Source organism: Branchiostoma lanceolatum, chromosome 5, assembly GCF_035083965.1.
Source record: "Branchiostoma lanceolatum isolate klBraLanc5 chromosome 5, klBraLanc5.hap2, whole genome shotgun sequence".
In the NCBI taxonomy this organism is placed as follows: domain Eukaryota; kingdom Metazoa; phylum Chordata; class Leptocardii; order Amphioxiformes; family Branchiostomatidae; genus Branchiostoma; species Branchiostoma lanceolatum.
Window position 1 is genome coordinate 2,605,468 of NC_089726.1, and position 24,890 is coordinate 2,630,357.

A 24,890-nucleotide genomic window follows, 5' to 3' on the forward strand; every position below is an offset into this window, starting at 1 on the left:
CATGTACGGGAACGACTACACGGTGCGGGCGGGTTCTGTGTGTGTTCCTAAGGTTATATCATGTTTGTCCCGTCCCCAGGTGTGGCGTAACGCGGAGCTGGTGATCTATACATGTACGGGAACGACTACACGGTGCGGGCGGGTTCTGTGTGTGTTCCTAAGGTTATATCATGTTTGTCCCGTCCCCAGGTGTGGCGTAACGCGGAGCTGGTGATCTATGACATGTACGGGAACGACTACACGGTGCGGGCGGGTTCTGTGTGTGTTCCTAAGGTTATATCATGTTTGTCCCGTCCCCAGGTGTGGCGTAACGCGGAGCTGGTGATCTATACATGTACGGGAACGACTACACGGTCCGGGCGGGTTCTGTGTGTGTTCCTAAGGTTATATCATGTTTGTCCCGTCCCCAGGTGTGGCGTAACGCGGAGCTGGTGATCTATGACATGTACGGGAACGACTACACGGTGCGGGCGGGTTCTGTGTGTGTTCCTAAGGTTATATCATGTTTGTCCCGTCCCCAGGTGTGGCGTAACGCGGAGCTGGTGATCTATGACATGTACGGGAACGACTACACGGTCCGGGCGGGTTCTGTGTGTGTTCCTAAGGTTCTATCATGTTTGTCCCGTCCCCAGGTGTGGCGTAACGCGGAGCTGGTGATCTATGACATGTACTGGAACGACTGCACGGTCCGGGCGGGTTCTGTGTGTGTTCCTAAGGTTCTATCATGTTTGTCCCCAGGTGTGGCGTAACGCGGAGCTGGTGATCTATGACATGTACGGGAACGACTACACGGTGCGGGCGGGTTCTGTGTGTGTTCCTAAGGTTATATCATGTTTGTCCCCAGGTGTGGCGTAACGCGGAGCTGGTGATCTATGACATGTACGGGAACGACTACACGGTGCGGGCGGGTTCTGTGTGTGTTCCTAAGGTTATATCATGTTTGTCCCCAGGTGTGGCGTAACGCGGAGCTGGTGATCTATGACATGTACGGGAACGACTACACGGTGCGGGCGGGTTCTGTGTGTGTTCCTAAGGTTCTATCATGTTTGTCCCGTCCCCAGGTGTGGCGTAACGCGGAGCTGGTGATCTATGACATGTACTGGAACGACTGCACGGTCCGGGCGGGTTCTGTGTGTGTTCCTAAGGTTCTATCATGTTTGTCCCCAGGTGTGGCGTAACGCGGAGCTGGTGATCTATGACATGTACGGGAACGACTACACGGTGCGGGCGGGTTCTGTGTGTGTTCCTAAGGTTATATCATGTTTGTCCCCAGGTGTGGCGTAACGCGGAGCTGGTGATCTATGACATGTACGGGAACGACTACACGGTCCGGGCGGGTTCTGTGTGTGTTCCTAAGGTTATATCATGTTTGTCCCGTCCCCAGGTGTGGCGTAACGCGGAGCTGGTGATCTATGACATGTACGGGAACGACTACACGGTGCGGGCGGGTTCTGTGTGTGTTCCTAAGGTTATATCATGTTTGTCCCCAGGTGTGGCGTAACGCGGAGCTGGTGATCTATGACATGTACGGGAACGACTACACGGTCCGGGCGGGTTCTGTGTGTGTTCCTAAGGTTATATCATGTTTGTCCCGTCCCCAGGTATGGCGTAACGCGGAGCTGGTGATCTATGACATGTACGGGAACGACTACACGGTCCGGGCGGGTTCTGTGTGTGTTCCTAAGGTTATATCATGTTTGTCCCGTCCCCAGGTGTGGCGTAACGCGGAGCTGGTGATCTATGACATGTACGGGAACGACTACACGGTCCGGGCGGGTTCTGTGTGTGTTCCTAAGGTTATATCATGTTTGTCCCCAGGTGTGGCGTAACGCGGAGCTGGTGATCTATGACATGTACGGGAACGACTACACGGTCCGGGCGGGTTCTGTGTGTGTTCCTAAGGTTATATCATGTTTGTCCCGTCCCCAGGTGTGGCGTAACGCGGAGCTGGTGATCTATGACATGTACGGGAACGACTACACGGTGCGGGCGGGTTCTGTGTGCGTTCCTAAGGTTATATCATGTTTGTCCCGTCCCCAGGTGTGGCGTAACGCGGAGCTGGTGATCTATGACATGTACGGGAACGACTACACGGTGCGGGCGGGTTCTGTGTGTGTTCCTAAGGTTATATCATGTTTGTCCCGTCCCCAGGTGTGGCGTAACGCGGAGCTGGTGATCTATGACATGTACGGGAACGACTACACGGTCCGGGCGGGTTCTGTGTGTGTTCCTAAGGTTATACCATGTTTGTCCCGTCCCCAGGTGTGGCGTAACGCGGAGCTGGTGATCTATGACATGTACGGGAACGACTACACGGTCCGGGCGGGTTCTGTGTGTGTTCCTAAGGTTATATCATGTTTGTCCCCAGGTGTGGCGTAACGCGGAGCTGGTGATCTATGACATGTACGGGAACGACTACACGGTCCGGGCGGGTTCTGTGTGTGTTCCTAAGGTTATATCATGTTTGTCCCCAGATGTGGCGTAACGCGGAGCTGGTGATCTATGACATGTACGGGAACGACTACACGGTCCGGGCGGGTTCTGTGTGTGTTCCTAAGGTTATATCATGTTTGTCCCCAGGTGTGGCGTAACGCGGAGCTGGTGATCTATGACATGTACGGGAACGACTACACGGTCCGGGCGGGTTCTGTGTGTGTTCCTAAGGTTATATCATGTTTGTCCCGTCCCCAGGTGTGGCGTAACGCGGAGCTGGTGATCTATGACATGTACGGGAACGACTACACGGTCCGGGCGGGTTCTGTGTGTGTTCCTAAGGTTATATCATGTTTGTCTCCAGGTGTGGCGTAACGCAGAGCTGGTGATCTATGACATGTACGGGAACGACTACACGGTCCGGGCGGGTTCTGTGCGTGTTCCTAAGGTTATATCATGTTTGTCCCGTCCCCAGGTGTGGCGTAACGCGGAGCTGGTGATCTATGACATGTACGGGAACGACTACACGGTCCGGGCGGGTTCTGTGTGTGTTCCTAAGGTTATATCATGTTTGTCCCGTCCCCAGGTGTGGCGTAACGCGGAGCTGGTGATCTATGACATGTACGGGAACGACTACACGGTCCGGGCGGGTTCTGTGTGTGTTCCTAAGGTTATATCATGTTTGTCCCCAGGTATGGCGTAACGCGGAGCTGGTGATCTATGACATGTACGGGAACGACTACACGGTGCGGGCGGGTTCTGTGTGTGTTCCTAAGGTTATATCATGTTTGTCCCCAGGTGTGGTGTAACGCGGAGCTGGTGATCTATGACATGTACGGGAACGACTACACTGTCCGGGCGGGTTCTGTGTGTGTTCCTAAGGTTATATCATGTTTGTCCCGTCCCCAGGTGTGGCGTAACGCGGAGCTGGTGATCTATGACATGTACGGGAACGACTACACGGTCCGGGCGGGTTCTGTGTGTGTTCCTAAGGTTATATCATGTTTGTCCCGTCCCCAGGTGTGGCGTAACGCGGAGCTGGTGATCTATGACATGTACGGGAACGACTACACGGTGCGCGCGGGGCAGGCCGAGAACAAGTTCGTGGTTCACCTGGACGGACAGGACGAGATCAGACTCACCTGTACCGACAGGAGCAGCAAAGGATTCTTCGGGTGGTTTCGGGGAGGAAGCAAACCCAAACCTAAACCTATAGAATCAGCACCTGAACATTGACTTACAGGACCTTTCAGTTTCATTATTACAAGACAGAAAACCTACGACTGTAGAGGTAGCTCGTCTTGTACAAATGGCAGAAAGGTAAATTGTACGTGCAGAGGCTACTCCTGACATTTGTCGTGTGTTTTGCTATTTTTTGCTTAACGTGTCTCTTGTTGTTGTTGTTGTTCGTCCGTCGTAGTCAGCGATGACCAGTGACATCACATCAGGGACGGTGTGTCCGACTCTGGCTAAATGTGTCTCTGTAAACGTGTCTCTATGTCATTATTAAAACATTGGTCTTGTTGTAATGTATGCAGGTCTCCTATGAGCTTTGTATTTCTTATGTTCCCTGAATATTTTCATTAAAGATAAGACGGACATAACGAGATCAGACTCATCTGTACCTACAATCAGCGGGTTATTCAGTTGGTTTTTGACGGGCAGGGACACCAAGCCTAAACCTATGCAGGCTGAAATGAGGTGTAGATACCTCATTTATAGTTATTCTTGGACCAGACACTGTACTTTCTTGCCTTCTAGCGAAGGGGGTTGTCAGACATATCGATAAAGCATCATGTGGCCACTGCACAATGCACACGAACTAGCTTGCTAATTGCATTCAACATTAATCATATCTGCATCTATCAAACAATGATTGATGCTCATACAACTACATTCACGTTCATGTATGTCACAATTCTTCACACCTATACTATGTGTTTTCATTCAGCAGAGAACAACATTGCATACATTCCGTAGACGATAAAATCAGAAGGGCTTGGCAAACATGTTTAGTATTCAGAATATTTTATTTGTTTACTGGGACAGTGTTGCCAAGCTGGGGAGAAGATGATGAAATAGTTGCACAAAGGAAATGGGAACAGAGATCAAATTTCTGTAAACACACAACCTTCTCCAATCAGAGGTTTTCTGTTGTAAAGGAATGACATTGGAAACTCCTGACCTCCGACCTCGCCCGCAGTAGCTCATTCAAGAGGAACTGGATCGAGGTTCACCCATAGGTGATATATCAGAGCACGCGAGACGACTAGAAACATTTTTTCGTTGTTAAAAGTAGCTCCAGACTTCATCTTGGATGACGTCGTTGTCAACACAAAAGACCATCGTACATAACAGTGTCATTGGAAGGTCGAGTTAATCAGTCATCTTGGTTTGTTGTGCAGCGAGTCAAAACTTCGACCGAACGCGGCATTGCTTTAGTGATTGCAAAACATGGCGGTTGGTTAGTAAAATGTACCACCAAGTGTGTATTGAAGGTAACAGACGACTGTAATTTTACCTGTAGGGGTCTTAACTTTACAGCAAATGCCACTTTTCGATGCTTGAAAGGCGAGTGCACAAAGAGTACGAAAACAGCTAGTAATGTATAGATTCATCAACAGACGAGTAAAACATCTACGCTCTTCGGATTTTGACGCCGTTCTCAAAATGATGTTCAGCAGTTGCAACAATAAGGCGTATTTGTACAGCGACTGTGAAGCTTCACAGTCCAATTCATACAGTCTTAGAGCCGATATATTGTCATATCATACAGTACAGCGTTCGCCAATGGGGATATTAGAATTGATGTGATGTTTTGGGGTACTATTCTACACCCATCTTACAAACACTCCACCTGCGACCTTAAAAAGAATTGGAAAGTCCCAGGGCCAGGGAGTAAACACGCATTCAGCCCAAGTCAAGTGAAACCATGACGTGATGGGAAGTACCTGGCCAGTTGCCAGATACCTGTAAATCTGATGCAACACCTTCACGTCGAAAACGAATTAGGTCCAACCAGTGCTTTCAACAACCTCTTGATTACCTTGAAACCTTAGACTGTTGTGCAGAAAAACAAGGTTCAAAGTCGAATTTGCGATAATACTGACTAGCGGGGAAGGTTGCTAGGAGACATTGGCTGTTGTTAACATTGACATGTGACGCTCTGTGCTATACAAATAACCATATTGGAAAAAAAGGTGGCGGCGTGGGTATCTATTACGCACTGGAAAGTTCCTGGCTATTTGCCAATTTTTTATACACCTGCAGCTGCTGCGGCAGACTACAGTCTAACAGGTCCAAATAAATCGATCCAAATAAAACGATCAAACGAACACCCAAGATCACTATGCACACAACTTTATTCCAGTGCCGGCCACACACAGCCATTTCTCAGAACCCTCTCTCCATCATTTTCTACGATTCAAACACACACGTTATTTAACATAGCCCACATGGCACATCTCAAAGTTTAGCCTAGACACACTGCATACACAGATGTTTAAAGGATAATCGTTAGTAACACTAACGCGACCAACCAATAGCCAGATTGGCCAAAGGGCCCACGAGGGACCCAGCTGACTTGACCAAAGGGCCCACGAGGGATCCAGCGACATCTTTGAACCACCCCCAGGCAGTCTTAAAGCCGTCCCGGAACCACAGACGCCACCCCCTCTCTTCTACCACATGGGTCGGGCGATCCTCGGAGTTGAGCTGTACGACGAACTTGTTGGTTCTGTCGCCGGAGCAGAAGGTTGCCCTTACAAGCTGACCGTACACTGCGACTGTGGCGTGCTTCCGAACCCACTTGGGCTGGCTTGTGATCAGTTCAAGGGCCTCCTGTAGAAGTCTGCGGTCCGTGTCCGCAAGCCGGTCGTTGTTGTCATACAGGAATTTTGCGATGTCCGAGTGGTCGATGTACTCGGGGCAGTGGACATTCGTTTCCTGTAAGGAGAAATAGGCACCTTCTCATCACATGTACTTTTGTTTCGAATCAAATCTTGGGTTTCAGTTAACGTAACACGGAGTTTTGACATGAGGAATAATCTGCACAAACGAATTGTCAGTGTGAAATTCGAATAGTTTTTCATGTTTTCCCGAAGGCGACATACTGGTTTGATATAAGTTTTTTTTACCATTTAGGTGTTCGTCTTAGGTTGGGTAACGTCGTCGGCGAGAGAAAAAGTTGTTTGCAATGGCATTTGAAAGTGTATTTTGTCTTTAAAAAAAATCATGCGAATGAAGTCTCACCAGAACCTTCCTCTTCCTCAACCTTTCCCCGCAGTTGTCGCAGAAGTTGTCTTCCTGCTGGGCACGTGCACCGCACTCATTGCAGAAGATTGGCTTTGAAAGGACAACCATTTTGCTTCAGTTGCAGTTATCTTTTAGTACTGAACAGGAGGTTATAAGCAGACTAGGTGCACTTCTCTTTCGAGTGGCTGTCAACACTGAAGTGAATCAACGGGTGTGTCTCGAACATTCTAGAAAGAAGCGATAAGTCACGTGGCACGATATTGTCCAATCACAATCCAGACAAACAACACCGTCACGATAAGTCCCTGACTAATTTTAGAGTTTGCCTCACGTATTCCGCTGTTACTACCCAATGGAATGAGATTGTGTTACAGTGAGCTTTTGTTGGCATTTTTTCTTAAGGCTCCCTTTTCATTTCTTTATTTTGGATGGTGTTTTTTTTTTTGGAATGCTGGATGTTTTAGGTCAATTTGAATCGTATTTGATTCTTTTTTTCTCCTTATCGTGGTTTCTGATAGCATTTTCCTCCAATAAAGAGAAGTTGTCATGGCACGTAGAGCTTTGTATAGAATTCAGAAAGTCCCAGGGTCAAATGTCAGTGGCGCGCTCTCTACCAACCAATCACAGGCCTTTTCTTTGCCAGAAGCAACTGTAAACATCCATGGAAAATCCCCGACGTACGTTAGACTTACGTCACTTACCTATCGGGAGGCCTCAACTCTCAGAGTTTGCCCCACGGAAATTCACAGACCAGTTGCTACGGACCGCTGGTCGTTCTTTAATAACTCGTCTTAACGCTAGGCCAGTACACCGCCATGGGCAATCTCATGGTATCCTCGGGCCAGAAGACTATTGTGCACAACAATGAGGTTTGTGTTCGCTCTCTTCCTGGCTTGTACGTTTCTGTGTGTGAAAATACTGCCCTGGATCATGTACCAGCATGCAAAACGTCACCATGTGTTTACACATTCACGGGCAATCAGGTGTATCAAGGAAAGGTTGCGAATAAACATCGGTCGGCGGTGTACCAAAAATTGGCTAAGCCTTTGATAGCTCCCCTCCCAAATTTCTGCAGCGCTCTATGTGTAATCACACCGTCTGCCTAGTTCAATACGTAAGGTCATGTAATTGATGTTCACCTGGTGAATATAACACAGCCATGGCGCTACAGGTGGTTGTAGGGAGGCCTAGTACTAGGAGGGTTTAGTTTACAAGTGTCTGTCATACATGTATGTTAATGTTTGTAGTATCAACAAAAGGAAATGTGGAAGAAATACTTTTCTAATGAAAATCCGATACAAGGTAACTAGTAGATTTCTTTTCAGTACTCATGTTTATCTTCGATTTTTTATGTGTCACAGGTCGAAGTGCAGGAGATCAACAAGGTGGTTCTTGGGAAGCTTATCGTGAAGCATGTCGGGAACGAGGGTTCGAATGATAATAAACGAGAGGAGGTGCTGAGACAAATGCTGCAGAGGGTCATCACCGAACTGGAGAGGGAAAAACCAGAGGTGAGTTGTTTGAGATTTGATATTGTTACCTTCATGAAAAATGAAGGTATAGTTTTGGTACAGTCTGTTTATGTGTTTCCGTATGTTTGTGGTGAGCATTACTTAAGAACCTCTGGATGGATTGTAATGACACTTAGCATGTAGGCCGGTGTTGGAAAGGCGAACTTTAAGGTTGAATTTTGGCCTTCTGGTGTGTGACCTCCGTACTGCAGCAGAGATTATATAACCTTCATCTCGTTCCCAGGTGTGGCGTAACGCGGAGCTGGTGATCTATGACATGTACGGGAACGACTACACAGTCCGGGCGGGGCAGGCCGAGAACAAGTTCGTGGTTCACCTGGACGGACAGGACGAGATCAGACTCACCTGCACCGACAGGAGCAGCAAAGGCTTCTTCGGGTGGCTTCGGGGAGGAAGCAAACCCAAACCTAAACCTATTGAGGCGCCTAAACATTGAATTTCCGCTTCCTCGTATCTTATCATCAATTGTCAATAGAATCAACAGATATAGACCTTTTGCAATCATCATTAAATTTCGTTTACGAATGCACTAGTGTACATGAGGAATATAAAAATATACAATTCATAGAGGATGTGAACCGATGCGCTATCCCATAGGCACATAAAAACATTAACTTAGAGGGCAGCATCTTTTAGCGTTTTCACACGATATCTAAATATCGTGGGACCATCGAGCTCTCGTCGATAGCAACCTAGTGTAAAGACCTGTCAAATTGTAGCGCAGTTCCCGTCGCTGTTGCATTTGTATCCCCCCACCATATCTATGCTCAACCCTTCTAGGCACTGTATGTGAGAAGTTACTTAGCAAAATTTTTCGTTACTAATCATGAACTGCTCACTTTTCGGAAACATTCGCAGATGTTTAGCTTGGGTAAAAAAAGTTAAATCAGTGGTTCTTTTTTTGTTATCTGCTTCTCTTGTGGCCTTGACCGACGGATGACCTTTTGGGCCGTAAAATTCCCGATGTATATTATCTCATTATGTTTAATGGTAAAGTAATGAGTGTTTTTTTGCAATAAAAGAGTCATTAATTTCTCATACGGTGGGCATGTGACTGAAAACAGCTTTTGTGAACCAGGAATGAGAGATTTATTGGTTGCTGATCTAATCTGATAAGCCCAAATGTTATGAAACCAAAACATTCGGCAACGAGGAGAGCCCCATTGTCATATATCATAGCAACACGAGCCACCCGCGCGTGCAGTATTGACAAGAAAAGAATTGATGCCAAAAATGTCAGTCATGATGCTGATCTGGGCTGCCTAGATCAATGTTATTTGTGGTCGACCACGCAAAGCATGTAAGCCAGAGCTCTCTCACGAGCTGTTGTACAAAGACGTGAAGAAATGTTCTAAGGGTTTCAAGGAAATCTTGTTTGTAATCTATGGTGGGCTTTGATTAGATACAGCACGAGTCCACTTGTAAGAAGTGGTAGGGAGTGATTTGTCCACGAACCTAGCTTCTGTACAGGGCCTTATTTTCCAATTAGAGGTTTTGATCGGGGGCTAGTAGTGGCCGCTATTCTTAACGCTAAAAAGTACGGCTATTGCTAGCCCATCAATCGAAACCTCTGATTGGAGAATAATAGTCATGTACAAAACATTGACCTACAGGGCAGTAAAGCCAAAATTCAATTGTCTTGGTGCAACTTCTAAATATTTTTGTGGGAGGAACCCATATTGTTGCTAGCACGTTATACAGACTTGTCAAATGAGAGCATACTTACAGGTGTGTCTCCCGGCCTTTTCGATACTCAACCCTCTATAACAGTTACGTATCGATTCACTATATGTGGAAGGTAACTGAACCGCGTTTGATATTATGAATTTATTCATGAACTGTCCGCTTTTCCGAATAATTCGTGGATAACTTTGAGTAGTGCAAAATTACTTGGGTTTAGTTAGTGTTTACGTAGCGGTTAACACCAAGTTATACCGGTGTTATCAATCAGCTACTGTACATGTTGTGGCCTTGGCCGATCGGTGACCGTAAGCTTTTGAGCCGTAAAATCCCCGATGTATCTTATCTCAGTATGTTTAATGGTAAAATGATGAGTGTTCCTTCACAATAAAAGAGTCGTTGGTCACTGATAAGGCGTATATGGTTACTGAAAACAGCTTTTGTACAGATGAAAGATTTATTGGTTCCTGGCATAAAACCAAAACATTCGGTGACGACGAAAACACCATTGTCAGATACCAGGGCATACCATGGAAACATGACTCACACGTATGTTAAGTACTGAAAATTTAGATAACTTATGCCATTGCTACAAAAACATATGCTTTTGTCCTTTGTACATTCTTTTGGTCGTGGTTGTGATATTTTGGTTCATTCTGAGACAAACAGTTGATTGTTCTCTTAGCAACGTATCTATAGTATGATTCAATTTCATATAATTCGTCATCAAATATTGATACATCGTTTGTAAAAGCAAAAACTACGTCAAACTATGGAAGCAACTCACATCTTGTTACTCGTATGCATGATAGAACATTGAATGTGCCCAAGTTAAAAACCAACATGGCCGAAGGACACAAAGTGACGATACAGAAGTACACGAGCCACAGAAACCTTAGTCTAACAAGTTGCATGCAATATTAACACACACACACACACAAACACACACACACACACACACACACACACACAAACACACACACGTACACACACACACACACACACACACACACACGTACACACACTCACACACACACAAACACACACACACACACACACACACACAAACACACACACACACACACACACGTACACACACTCACACACACACAAACACACACACACACACGTACAGAAGGCAACGAAATAAAAAGTTTGCAATTTGCATAATGAACACAGAGAAAAATTGCCCCAAAGGCCATCAGACTGGCAACGTCATCATGAAATTGTAACAAACTCATATCCTATGGTTATGACATTATACAAGCGTATATGGACGAGCAAATTTTATTTTGGTTATCGATTCCATCCAATTGCTAACCTCGCCATACCGGACAGAGCCCCAAATGCTGTGCTAGCCGCGTTTTTCATCCAGCCCCAGGCCGTCTTGAAGCCGTCGCGCACCTGCAGCTTCCATCCCTTTTCCTCCACTTGTTGAGTTGGACGATCTTCCCCAGTGAGGTGGACCACATATTTGTTGGTTTTGTCCTTGGAAAAGAATACCACCTTCATGCGCTTTCCGTATACCGTAAGTTGCGCATTCTTCATGACCCAGCGGCTCTCACTTGTGACGAGTGTAGTAGCCTCCCGTAGGAGTCTGCGATCGGTCTCCAACAGACGCTCGTAATGTTTGTATAGGAAACTTGTGATATCGCCGTGATAGATGTATGGAGAGCAGTCTACGTCTTCAACCTGTAAAAATAGGATTGAATGCGTCTCTCTGAAAACAACTGTTACAGAAGAAAGAAACAGACAGTTCTTACTCTTTTCTATTCTGTAACATTTGTTGGGCCGGTGCAACTGATTGTTTATTATCCTACTTTTGATCTTAAACACAAACTAAGGGCTGATGGGGTCATTCTTGAAACTGCACCGTTGCATTGTGTTTTCCAGAAGATATCAAATTCGCCAGAGAGCGAAATACCCACTTCACCCTGGCTTTATGTTTTCTTTTAGTAACTGCATAGAAAATGTGTCTCACCAGCATATACCCTCTCCTTAATCGATTTCCACAGCTAATGCAGAAATTGTCATCTCCGGACGCACGCAGACCGCACCTGCTGCAGTACTTTGGTGCCATTGAAGCTGTGATAAGGATATGAATGTCAGCATTGAGCAAACAATAGTTAGAAACTTCATTTGAGGATGCCAGAACATTGCGCAATCATAACTGTCTCGTCGTCTGCTAGCGTAGGAACGTTGTGGCGGGCTGTTGTAAACATAAAAGATACTCACCGGGTTCCTCTATTTTCCGCTGGGGTTCACCGCAGAAGTCACAGTAGTTAAAGTGTGGCTCGACCCGTGAATGGCAGTTTTTACAACGATCCATGACTGTGATTAAAAGGATGGAATGTACATAAAATTGAGAAGATGTTCAGGACTTTGAACCGTAGTGACAAATTTGCACTTTCCTCATCCCTCCTGGTGCTCTTCAATTTATTGTATTGTCACTGATTCTATGTTGACAGTAAAAGCAACCTACAGTTTTTCAAAGCCATTACGTGTGTAATGTGGTTCTATGCCGTTCTGCTTACGTGCACCAACAATAGACGAACGTAAACACGTACAAATTCAAAAAGAAAATGAGACATATGTGAAAACATACTTGGATTAGCTTGTCTCTGGGACTCCTTATCAAAGTATCGGTTTGCCTTGACGTCGCCTTTCTACAGTTGTACGGTCAAACTTTGTCTCGACAAATACACTGACTTGATCTAAGGGTCCTGATTGGCCTCGGTTTCTTATGGGTCGGAAGGTCCCCAAGTCGAAGGTGCGTCACACAATCCTTAACCAATGACAAGACTGACTTATTCTAAATGGAGGACTGTAAATCTGACGCAATGGAAAGCCCCAGACTTATTCATGGGTAGGTTGACCCCTTTTGTACAGCAGGGACTGTTAGCATGACGCGAGGAAAAGTCCCTTACTATTTATCCCCAGACCACTGACGAAAGGTACTTTTTAACCTTCTAGTGCAGAGGGTTGTCAGACACATCATCCAACAATAATCATCTCTGTATCTATCAAATAATGAGTGATGCCCATACAATTATGCTTTTTTACTAATAGGTACATGTATGTGGCAATGTTCCCCCCTTGTACAATGTGATTTCACTTGCTCCGCATAGCGAAGACAACATTGCATGCATTCCGTAGACGATAAAATCACTAGGGCTTGACACTCATGGTCGATAGTGTTCGGCAATAAATATGATATTTCATTTGTTTACTAGGGCAATGTTACTGGTAAGGAGAAGCTAATAAATTAGTTATGGAAACTGATCAGGTCTTCGGGTTCAACCAAGTAAATTGAGATAAAACACGAACAAAGAACTTGGGAAAGTCCGGGGATCAAATTTCTGTAAACACACGACCTTCACCAATCGGAGGGCTTTCTATTGTGTAAACATGGCATTGGGAACTCCTAACCTCTGACATCACCTACAGTATTTGCTTATTAAAAGGACGCGGGGCGACCAGAATTTAAAGGGTGGGGGGGCAACCAGAAATCATTCATTCCTTTCTGACAGTAGCTTTAGACTTAATCTCGGCGTTGTTGTTGCCGACACAGAGGACCATTGTTCATACACATAAGACCAATGAATACTGCTATACGTGCGAGTGATATTAGTGGATAGTGCAGTAATGATTTTTTTAGTACAGCAGATTTTTCAATGCTAAGACCTTAGAAATCACGCAAAAACTATTTGTTTTTTTCAAACTTAAGCCAAATATGGTTATACTGATTTATCCGTACTGAAACGGTCATTCTTTGTGTCATGCCCCCCCCCCCCCAGGAAAAACAGTAATTGATGTTACGTTACATAATCAATTTGGCCATAACATGCACTTAAGTGACATTACAAAAGGAACATTTTTTTATGAGTACACTTTCTCAGACTGTTCATATTCTGTAATCACTCAATGATGAGGAATGCTCAAATATTCATATACACTTCGACTGGGAAAGCAAAGGGGAAGCAAAAAATGTGATGTCTAGAGAGAGATATGGATGGATACTTCTTTTACAATAGTTCAAACACTTACTTAGATTGATACTCAATGACTCTGGTTTTCACATTTGAATGACCTTTTTTTTTACTGAATCGGTCAGGTGTTTCAACCGTTACTATTAGTTTTGTGCAGTGCGCTCATGCATCAACATTGCACAAACGAAATGAAACACGATATTGTTACACAGCAAACAAAGCGTGAAGCCTACAGGTAGCCCTATATACATGAATTCCGAACACTGCAACACTTTCTACAGTTTATTCTCGTAGCAGTCGGACGGGTGACTGAAGCCTGGATTCGATCCCAAATCTTTTGCCCCATTGACGTTGCCATTAGGCCACAGCGAGTAAATTTTATGGATGACATCCTCCGCAGACTCCAAAATTAATGAGATAGGGCGGAAAAAAAACAAGGCGGGCAAAAAAAAAACAAGATTCCTATATTTTCAAATTTTGAGATCATAAATCTTGTTAAACAAGAATTGAGGCGACGAAATATGATCTCATGACCAACAGGTCTTTTATTCCTGTTTTCAACCAATGAGGTTTCATATATAATATAAAACCTCGTTGATTCAATAGTAAACATGTCCTTGTAGCTGTGTATACATCTCAATAGACTAACTACAACAGATGCAGAAAAGAGCTTGCTGTAGCATCATCTGAAGCAACTACACTGGGTATTCATATGCGACGAAACACCTTGTGTATACAGCTCAATTAACTAGAAAACCCTCCCCATTATTTATATAATGTCCTTGCTAGAACAAATGCAGAAAAAGCTTTTTATTATACCATCATGGGCAGGAACCACACTGGGTATTCATATGCAACGAAACACCTTACACTGTCAACATTAAACTGTTCTTTAAGATGTGTATACAGCTCAATTAACTAGAACAAACGCAGAAAACAGCTTGTCATACCATCATGGGCAGGAACTGCACTGGGTATTCACATGCAATGAAACAACGTTTATGACATATTTGCCCATTTTTGGCATGTTGACCACCATCGGAGGGCAATGAAATTTCTTGTTATTTATTTCGAAATCAGGCGAAAATTAATGAGCGCGCTGATGTCATCCATAAAAATTACTTGCTATGGCCTTAACTAATCAATAATCCAAGCTATACACTGAGTCATAGCGCTACCGTATCTTTTACTTCAAGTCTTTAGATTCTCAACAGCATTACGACGTAGCAAATATAAACAGTTACATATTGCATTGCAAGCTTATTTGTGTTGGTAGAATCCATAGTTGTGCATATATAGTCGTAGACGTATAATTGTGTTGGAACAAATCTCAAATTGTGCAACTTCGTTTTACGTAGTGTTCAAAACTAAGTCAAACCAGTGGCACCTGTATAATCAATCTACTACTGTTGCAGCCTTGACCAACCAGTGACCTCTTGGGCCGGAATAAATAAAATCCTCGGAATTATTTCATTTTAGCGTGTCTGATCGTAAAATTGAGTGTTCCGTCACAAATAGTCGTTTGACACTTATATGTGTATGTGACTGCATGGGTATGTGACTGACAACAGCTTTTGTAAAGCAGGGACAATTCAATATTTATTGGCCCAGATAAGCAAATGAAGGCACTTTTTTGTGAAACCAGAACTTTCGACGCAAACGCCGTTGTCAGATATCAGCCTAGCAACATGGGTGACCTGCATGTTATGTATTAATATGAAGATGCTTAATATAGCAAGACAAATGTACATTTGTATAATGAGGGCTGAATAACTTTGTATAGTCGTTTTGTCTTGACTGTGCCCACCTTGCATTATTCTGAGGCTAAGGAAAATCTAGATGTTTATTGTAGAAATGTGTTCACAGAATGTCTGCATAATGCTTGATAAAAAGAATAGGTTCCCCATTAGAAAATGTATAGAAGGTGACAAAGCAACTTGCATATTTGATACACAGTAAAAGATCAATGGCCCATCAAACACGTTATTTTCAAATGTACACAAATTAGAATTCAATTGTTTTGATCATTCAAGCGTAAATGGATTTGCTAATGTGGAAGTCCAATCAATTGCCGGCCCTGACACAGCTGCGCCTGTTATCCCGCTCCAAGCCGTCTTGGAGCCGTCGCGGTACAATCGACTCCACTCCTTTTCCTCCACTTGTAGAGTTGGGCGATCTTTACCGGTCAGATGGACCATATACTTGTTGGTTCTGCCGCCGGAGTAGAAAACTACCTTCATGAGCTCCCCGTACACAGTGAGTTGGGCATGCTTCCAAACCCGGGTGCTCTTGCTTGCTACGAGTGTCATGGCGTCCAGTAGGAGCTTGCGATCCGCATCCACTAGGTGGTCACGATGGCTGTGTAGGAACAGTTTGACATCACTGTGGGAGATGTATGGGGAGCAATCTACGTCTTCAACCTGTGAAAATTAAGGGATTAAATGAATGAAATTTTTATCGTAACAAAAGAAATAAAATGAAAACGAAATTCCTACCCAACTCCAGAATAGTTTGCAATAACGTAACATGACCTGTTTACGTGCAGGAGCAGTTTACCTCCCGTTTGGGTCATGTCCACATGTCGCGGTGTATTATGCCAAAGCCTGTTCACATGAGCAAATATAAACTTTCCTCATTAATTATGCAAATTAGATACTGATTTGCATAATAAGTATCTAATCATGTACATCATCACTCAAGCTATCTACTTACCAAAAATCATAACCATCCAAGCCATTCTTGAGTTATTCCCTTTCAAAGTCTGAACCAAAACCTGCTCCTTCAGTTCCAAAAAGCCGCTAGGTGGCCAAAACCTATACCACTTACTCTCTGTCCAAAGAGCTATCTACCACTCAAAAATCAGTTCCATAGCTTGTCCAGAACACGAGATATATAAACAGGAAGTTCTGCTGCAGTACCGTAACAAGCCGCTAGGGGACCCAAAATCTAATCATTTCCTAGTCTCATCAAGACCTACCAACCTACCAAATATCAAGACAATCCATCCAAGCCTTCTCGAGTTATGCTGGTCTTTACAAACAAACGCTACCCTCTGCATAACCTTCTCGGCGAAGGTAACAAAGAACGTCATAAGTATGATCCTTAGCCATCTCTCTCTTTTATACAAAACAATGAAAAAGTTTTACCCCCAGCGATATAACAGAACAAACTCCTGAACCAGTAACAGCAAGTTGCACGGAAGCGTCATGACGTATTTCATATGTAATTCGACACCACGTACTTCATTATGCGTTTCTAACTTACACGATAGCTAGTATATCTTAAAAATAGCTGACGTTAAACCTTTTTCTGATATTCGGACCATCCATGGTGATTCGAGGTTTGAAACTCTTGCCTGTTTTAGGAAGGTTTAATACAACCTAGCGACCCCCGCTCAGATGATACATTTTTGCACGGCATAACATCATGGCCATGCGTTTATCACGTGAACGCCACGTGCTGCTGATGTCGGGGAAATTCACAACACACATTGTTTTCGTCCATCGCGTCGGGCAAGCGGAGGGACAAACATACTGTCATTTGCCTATAGACTACTTTCGACAATTACTGTGTGTTTTTTCAGGTCTATGTTCTTCAAGCATAGCGATAGAAGGGAAAAGACTGAAGTAGACGATAATGGGTAAGCCTAGCACAATTCTACATCATATACCCCAGTATAAATACATGCTCGCACGGCATTAAACAGACGGAGAAAAACTTACAGACCATGCATTTCTCTTGTTAGAATAGCTGATATTTCTGCCCATTGGTTTATCATTTGGCTCTGTCCGCGCGGTTGGAAGATAAATAACGTTTTGAATAAATCGGACGTTAATTGGGCATATTACGTTAGTGGTTGTTAAGGAAACGTGTCTCACCAAAGAATGCTTTCTTAAGCGATTCCCACAGTAGATGCAGAAAATGTCATCCACTGACGAACGCTGACCACACGTGTTGCAGTACATCGGTACCATTGTGGCTGTGAAACAAAAATACATGGGTAATTTCATAAAATTAAGCTAAGAACTTAAAACGTCAGCTATTCGTTTTGAAATTCAGAAGTTTGGTGTCCTTGAGGACAATACAGACGTTTCCTGTTGTGTTCCTCTTTGGGTCTCAAATGGCCTTGAACGAAATATTATTGCAAAGCTAGGTACAGATTTTTCTAAATCGTGCAGGTATATCAATTGGTACATTAGGTAAGCTTCGACCGATTAGCTGATCCAAAAGCGTACCGCACGGCCAAAGACCATGCACGTGCCTCGTAAAAATATGCATGACATGAACCACGGTAAGGTTCCATTTCCCCCGAAGGGTTAAAGTTATAAAAGATACTCACCAGGTTCCCTTATTCTCCTTCGAGTTGTACCACAGTATTCACAGTAGTTAACATGTGGCTCGACCCGTGAACGACAATTTTTGCAGTATGGGTCTGCGTCTAGGAAAAAGCATACTATCATTAGAATGTGAGGTAAGCTGAGCTTTGAGTATATGATTGACAATTTGGTAGCAGGGATCTATCCATCTACCTATCTTAGTATCTATCTATCTAATCTCTCTCTCCCTATCTCTCCCTCTTTCTCTCTCTCTATACATATATAATTGTATATCTTTATTCATGTAATACAAAATATCCCATCAAACTTCATAAAGCAATTAACCATCTCGTCCTTTTCACTTAATAAGAAAAGATTGGCGTTTACGAAATGGTTCTTTAGTCAAGTAGAACAGTTATTCAAATCCTTATAATAAGGTAAATCTGCAGTACCATACCAGATGTTGGTGAAGATATTTGATGCCGCCTGTCTTTACTGCTAGAAGATGGGGTTGTTGTGGATGGAAGAGGCTGCCGCTGGGCTTTACTGCTTTCAGAGGTGAGTCGGGATTGAACAGGTTTCCATGGCATCTGAAACATCAAAACTTTTGTTGCCTTTGTTTCCACAGGGTTTTTAGTTTTTCAAGGGGTTGCAACATGGTAGGGGGGGGGGGGGGTTCAAGATACGATTGATCTTGATTACTGGGACGACAACTTATTAATAAGAAACTGTCATGATTTGAAGAAGATGAACCCCCAAATGATAATCAATAAAGCGACATGTTTGCAAAATAAAGTTGAAAACAGAATCACATATTTGACAGGTTTTCCAAATCTTTGCCTAAAGAAGAGGCATCACGATGTATCGTAATACGTTATTAGTTGTTTTCTATTACTCATGAACACATTTTGTTGCATGATACTCTGTACATGTGTGTTTTATATGAACGTTAGTACTCACCGAAGATGCAGGTTCCATCAATAAACCCTTAAAGTTGTCGACCGCCTCTGCGACATCTGAAAGAATCGAAATGTGTTTCTGAAGTTTATATATATATATATATATATATATATATATATATATATATATATATATATATATATATACATATTGATCTGTTCGCTCTCTAGCTCTCTTCGTATATAGAAAAACTAATACGAGCCTAAGATTGCAGTTTTCAAGAGCTCTTTAACACCTTCTTTATTTAACATACAACTTAAATTATGCCTATTCTCACCTGTTGCGCCGAAGTAGTGTTTCCACTGCTGGTACTGCTCTTCCAGCATGATGACCCGAATAAACAAGTCTTTGCTGACAGCTGTCCGCATCTCATCAGTGATGAGACATTTGGTGATGTTTCTACTGAGCTTTCCTGAACCATAGTCACTCCAAAACTTCTCCAAACCCACTACGCTGTTTGGGATTAGATGGACGATGGCGCAACCCATCCTGATTTGTGCCAAACGTAATTCATAACTGTTGAGTAACATGTCCTTTGTCATTTTTGCTATCTCCTCTTTGGGTAGAAGGCCTTCCGCTTTCTTTAACAATTCTAACTGATCTTCTACTAGTTTCTTTTTCAATTCCAATTCCTTTGCCTTCTCATCCCTGAGCCCGTCCTCTACCCACTGTTGGTCTCTAACACCTCTGGCACGTCTGGCTGTGCTTTCTTCATACCGTAAGCTCAAGTCATTCAAGGATGGAGAAAGCGCTGGGAGTAGGAGAGTTTGGATCGCTACAAGAAAAAATAGACACGGACATAACTTAGTTATACAGACAATGAATTGTCCATAGAAGACGAGAAAACGAAATGGTTACAAGTCAACACGACAAAAAGATGCTCATGTAGTAATTTCTTTGCTAATGTACATTATGCATTTCAATCAGTCACGTTTACGTTACTACTACAAACCTGTAGGCTCAGGTGGGGTACATTTCAGTGTAGAGAGTCGCCGCACCACCTCAGCACCGATGTTTGGCAGCTCATCAGCAACGAGACCTCTCTGTACACGCCGTGCACTCATCTGCTTTAATGTCGGGGAGTACTTTCCGACTAGTTCACTAAATGCCTTAAAGTTGTCATCGTTCGAGTCAACCCAAATAGGGAATATGCGCTTGTTGTTTCTCAGGCATGTTTCAAACTCCGGTTTAGGCCAGTAGTGTTTGTTGAGCAACGACGTGCTGACAACAATGACAGCAAGTTTTAAATTTTGACTTGATAATGTTGAAATTATTCTGTCACGGATGATTTCACCGGGCTTAATGGATACGTCATCAAAGAATATGTCTTTCTTAGCCAACCCTTGCTGCCGCAGGTAGATGACCAATGGACGAACAAATGACTCTTTGTCTTCCCCTGCATGGATGATGAATACACGTGTTTCTGGAAAGACAAGAGGATAAAATAGACCTTATTTTTCTTGACGTTATTGTTTGAGAAAAATCTAATAGCATTTTCTTACTAATATGTTTAGCTGTTATCCTAATGATATACCATGAGCACATATTATTACCGTTCCTTTTTAGAAATCTAGAACATTTCTAAATGTAAATTTGAAACCAGAAAACAATTAACACACATACCATTCATTGTCTATGGGTGCCCCTTCCTGGCCATCATCTTTCAGGATCCTTGCCAGATGCGGGTGGCGATGCTTTAGTGCATCTCGAAACACCGCGAATGCTTTTGGTCCTCTGTTAGGTAGAATTTCCAATAACGCTTTAGCTTGGTCTTCACGCGTCCCCTCAATCTCTATATCGTCAAGATCAGCACCATTCAAGATTCTATTGTCTACAAGATGCCGACGGATGTCCCTAAACCGCAGCTCACTTGTTATCTCCTGTCGTTTGGCGCGAAGTATGTCCCGGTGTCTTTGCTCCATGATTAACTGAATATCGTATGTATTCTGTAGTATATGTCACCCCTTAACATTCATTCTTTTATTTGGATAATCCCTTCGTTGATGTTACGCAGTGTTGCACGTTTTCATGTGATCAAGAGCAAATATATAATTCCATTAAACCATTGGATACGTATTATTCGTCGTCTCCAACATTCTAGGGGACAAAGTCAAACAAACATTAATTATTTTTTGGTGTTAACAACTTTATCTATTACTGATTTCTATCTGAATGGTCAACAGTAAAACAAACATTTATGCTAGAACCTTTTACATACTAACCAATACAAGAGTAGCACACTCGGAGGCTATTGACCCCCTCCTCTATCGCACGACACCCGACACACCTAGCGTTAACAGTAGTTACTGGATAACGACCTGCACCGTTAGTCAGTAGTTGCTAGGCCGGGCTATTGCACTTGGAGACTTAAATTCAAATTGAGTCACTAAAATGGTAGAAAAGCACGATTTGTCTAATCTCACAGGACGTGTATATCATGTTTCAACATAATCATATATATATAAAGCGTTCCTTAAGACTCGACGTGTTTTATTTTAGTTCATATCTTTTACTAGACGTCCTCGGTCACTCGGACCTATATGGCAATCAACTCAGAGGGTATTTTGCAATTCTTTACGATCTGCATATTGTTGCTGCATCTGTTATTGTCTGCACAAATCTATTCTACTCTTGAAATGCTCGTAGGATGCATTGGTGGGAACTTTTCTTACCATTCAGGGCTTCAATCGCATTTTACCTGGGTAATTTACTTCCTCATTACCCATGTTGCACCTAATGCTAAATCGTATGACGTCAACAAGATTTAGACAGTTATAAACAGAATGTCATGACAGCATGATAAACCAAGAAGTTCATGAGATCAAGTTTTCTCACCTCAGGTTGGTAAGACCTTTCTTGTGGTCAAGAAATCTACGCTAGATCAACCAGACCTGTATCCTTCACCAGGCGTCACATGAGAACAGATGAAAGTCCACCATCAGAATGAGGCTGTACGGAGTTCATTGACCCCAATCAATAGCCAACCTATCGCGTAGAAGGCAATGTCGGAGCGCCACACTGGAATTTTCTGCCAAACAAAGCGAGGCACTGAGAGAAGAAATATGGCAGCTCCTCGTTAGTAAGTTTCTGTGGTGGAGTCAGAGATCAGCTACTCAGCCGGGCAATCGATGGCATTGTAATTGTTGATTTACTTTTGTTGGTATATAATATGTGTGCACTGATATGTTGTAAAATCTCACCAGCTTCTCTTTTGGGAACATTATATGCATTTCATTAGATGATTATTATGTAAGTGCCCGAATGAAACCACTAAAACGTTTATATAGTCTCCTCTGTGGCTGACAAAGATATGTCCTTTGCACCTTGAACAGTGTCTGGGTTCGATGATAACAGACCCACGTACGCAAGGGGGTTGAAGGTACAATGTACTTACACACGATGGTGTATGTGGACCTGACAAATATTATTGCTCGCTGGTCAGATTGAGAAGAGGTGGCGAACAATGTAATCGTTGCGTATCTACTCAGCGCCAGAATTCAAAAGGCACGGTGGCAGCAAGTTGACACTCCTTAGGTCCTACATCAATCGTTGTTATGGTTATATTGATAGAGAATGTAGATAAGACTTGATGAAAAGCTGAAAAGTCAATATGACGATCATTTCATGTACTTTGGCTGCATAAATCAATCTTATTTGTTGTTTACCAATTGCAAGAAAAGCGCGCAAGCCATAATTCCCTCCCAAATTGAGAAATAAACATGACAGTATAAACACGCTGTATAATGGAAATTTGCTGAAAAACAAAGCATGACAGTGCAATAGGATTACCTTTAGATTTTGTGATCACTCCAGTACACCGTCAACTGTCATTCGTTCACGAACTTTCTCTAAATCAGTATACTTGTTTTCAAAGAAACGTCCCGAATAATTGCACTGGACTTAGGAAAGTTCCAGTCGCTGTACTAGTTAAACACGCCACAAAAACCTCCCCCAAGTCGGATCAAGAACTGCAAACATAGTTTAGAAAGCCCCCTGACCTCGAGAGGGTATTGTTAACATCAGGTAGCGGAAAGCTTCTGACGCTTGGCGTTTACCCCACTAATCATCGATCACTGACTATGAACATTTCATTATTCGTAATTCTGAAAATCTAAAAAAAACAAAAACGTTTTGCCTTCATTTCTACCCTAAAGAAACACATGGGCACCTTCATGACAGATGTGCATTGTGCACAACATTAGATTAGTTTTTACCCTCTAAATATCTGCAAGGTGTCGGATGATTTATGACAACCTCTCTTAGTCATTGTCGTAAGTCCAATACCAGCAGTAATACCCAACCACAGCATCGGTATGGCAAAGTGATTAGTGTCTATCTTCATCAGCGGTGCATCGATCGCTGATAAGGTGAGAAAGGGACCGACAACAAGCACACACGTGAGGTCAGAAAGGCTACATAGCTGTTCGTAGCATTTTGAGTGCACCTGATCGAAGTCTTTGTGTGCCGGGCGCCCCTCCCCCAAAACATTAAGGGTTGACCTGGGATGATCTCCAAACGAGTCATCGCTGTGTGTCTGCGAGCGCGAAGCTGGTGTGCAACGCCAAAGGGCGTTTATGCCGTATATACAGCTACAGAAACTGGTGTGTTATACCGGCTATACAGAAGCTGGTGTGTTACGCTAAATGGCGTTATGCCGTCTATACAGATACATAAGGTAGTGTGTTGCGCCGAAACGTGGTTATACTGGCGATACAGATACAGAAGCTGGTGTGTTACGCCGAAGGGCGGTTATACCAGCTATACAGATACAGAAGCTGGTGTGCTACGCCGAAGGGCGGTTATACCAGCTATACAGATACAGAAGCTGGTGTGTTACACTGAAGGGCGGTTATACCGGCTATACAGATACAGTTGATCAACAGGGACGAGATCAATGTATATTTATTTCCAAGATTTCTTTTCTTTTCGTTTCTACGTACTACGTAACAACAACTTCTTGCTATAATAGCAATGATAGAAAATGCCTGTTATTGATCTGATATTTTTTCACTTTAACGTAATGTGAAATTTGCTAGGGTACGTCTGTTTGGACCCCACCAGAACACAGACAAGATTTTGAGAAAAAACTTCTACATCAATAGGTCCATCCGGTAAGAAATTATCAGAAGTTGAAAAACATGTAACAAACAATTCCATCTTAGGGAATGGCACACGTGAATATGCTCTTGGGTTCCAAACTGAACAAATATTGTTAAACATTTAAACTTCTATTGTAGTCGGTGGTACAATCGTATGATAAATTGACAAAGTCATAAAGGAAATCATCTGTTGGCTATTGGCATGTGGAGGCAAACAGCTGAAACTCGACTTTTATATTTCATTATTTCTTTCTTTGTCAATCAGCTATAGTTACACAGAATCTAACATTGTTGCCTATTATAGATATGAACCAATAAAGTCGTGTCCATGACTTGTAATAGTCTTGTTTAAAGTCCTATCTTCTTCTTCGCCGTTCCAGCTACAGCCCCAATCACACCAATGACTGCTTTTTTGCCCCAGCCCCAAAAGCTTTTAAAACCATCACGAAACTTCAGACGCCACCCTCTGCTTTCCACTTCATGAGTTGGGCGATCGTCTGAGGTCAGGTGGACTATGTACTTGTTGGTTCTGTCGCCGGAGTAGAAAACTACCCTCATGAGCTCCCCGTACACACTCAGTTGCGCGCTACTCCAAACCCAAGAAGGCTCGCGTACCACCAGTGTCAG

General features: G+C 43.3%; 3 protein-coding genes across 5 annotated transcripts in view; 1 reads left to right on the forward strand and 2 right to left on the reverse strand.

The window, feature by feature from the left end:
• Nucleotides 1-8,270, forward strand: part of LOC136434398 (uncharacterized) — a 38,656-nt gene extending 30,386 nt beyond the window's left edge. For 2 of the 3 annotated variants that reach the window (XR_010755740.1, XR_010755741.1), the window contains exon 2: nucleotides 8,049-8,270. The gene's annotated coding sequence lies outside the window, so the exon portion shown is untranslated. Of the gene's footprint in view, nucleotides 1-6,962; nucleotides 7,557-8,048 lie in introns of those variants that run through there. The other variant, XR_010755739.1, reaches the window with a different exon arrangement.
• On the reverse strand, nucleotides 5,778-6,904 carry LOC136434395 (uncharacterized). The gene is made up of 2 exons (XM_066427186.1): nucleotides 6,685-6,904; nucleotides 5,778-6,378 (listed from the first exon to the last, which is right to left on the reverse strand). The coding sequence occupies exons 1-2, from the start codon at nucleotides 6,793-6,795 to the stop codon at nucleotides 5,959-5,961; spliced, it is 531 nt and encodes a 176-aa protein (XP_066283283.1). The 5' UTR covers nucleotides 6,796-6,904; the 3' UTR covers nucleotides 5,778-5,958.
• Nucleotides 8,271-10,965: 2,695 nt separating the features above from the next.
• On the reverse strand, nucleotides 10,966-12,609 carry LOC136434271 (uncharacterized). Its single transcript, XM_066427000.1, has 4 exons — nucleotides 12,505-12,609; nucleotides 12,135-12,230; nucleotides 11,881-11,984; nucleotides 10,966-11,591 (listed from the first exon to the last, which is right to left on the reverse strand). The coding sequence occupies exons 2-4, from the start codon at nucleotides 12,226-12,228 to the stop codon at nucleotides 11,196-11,198; spliced, it is 594 nt and encodes a 197-aa protein (XP_066283097.1). The 5' UTR covers nucleotides 12,229-12,230; nucleotides 12,505-12,609; the 3' UTR covers nucleotides 10,966-11,195.
• Nucleotides 12,610-24,890: the final 12,281 nt, after the last annotated feature.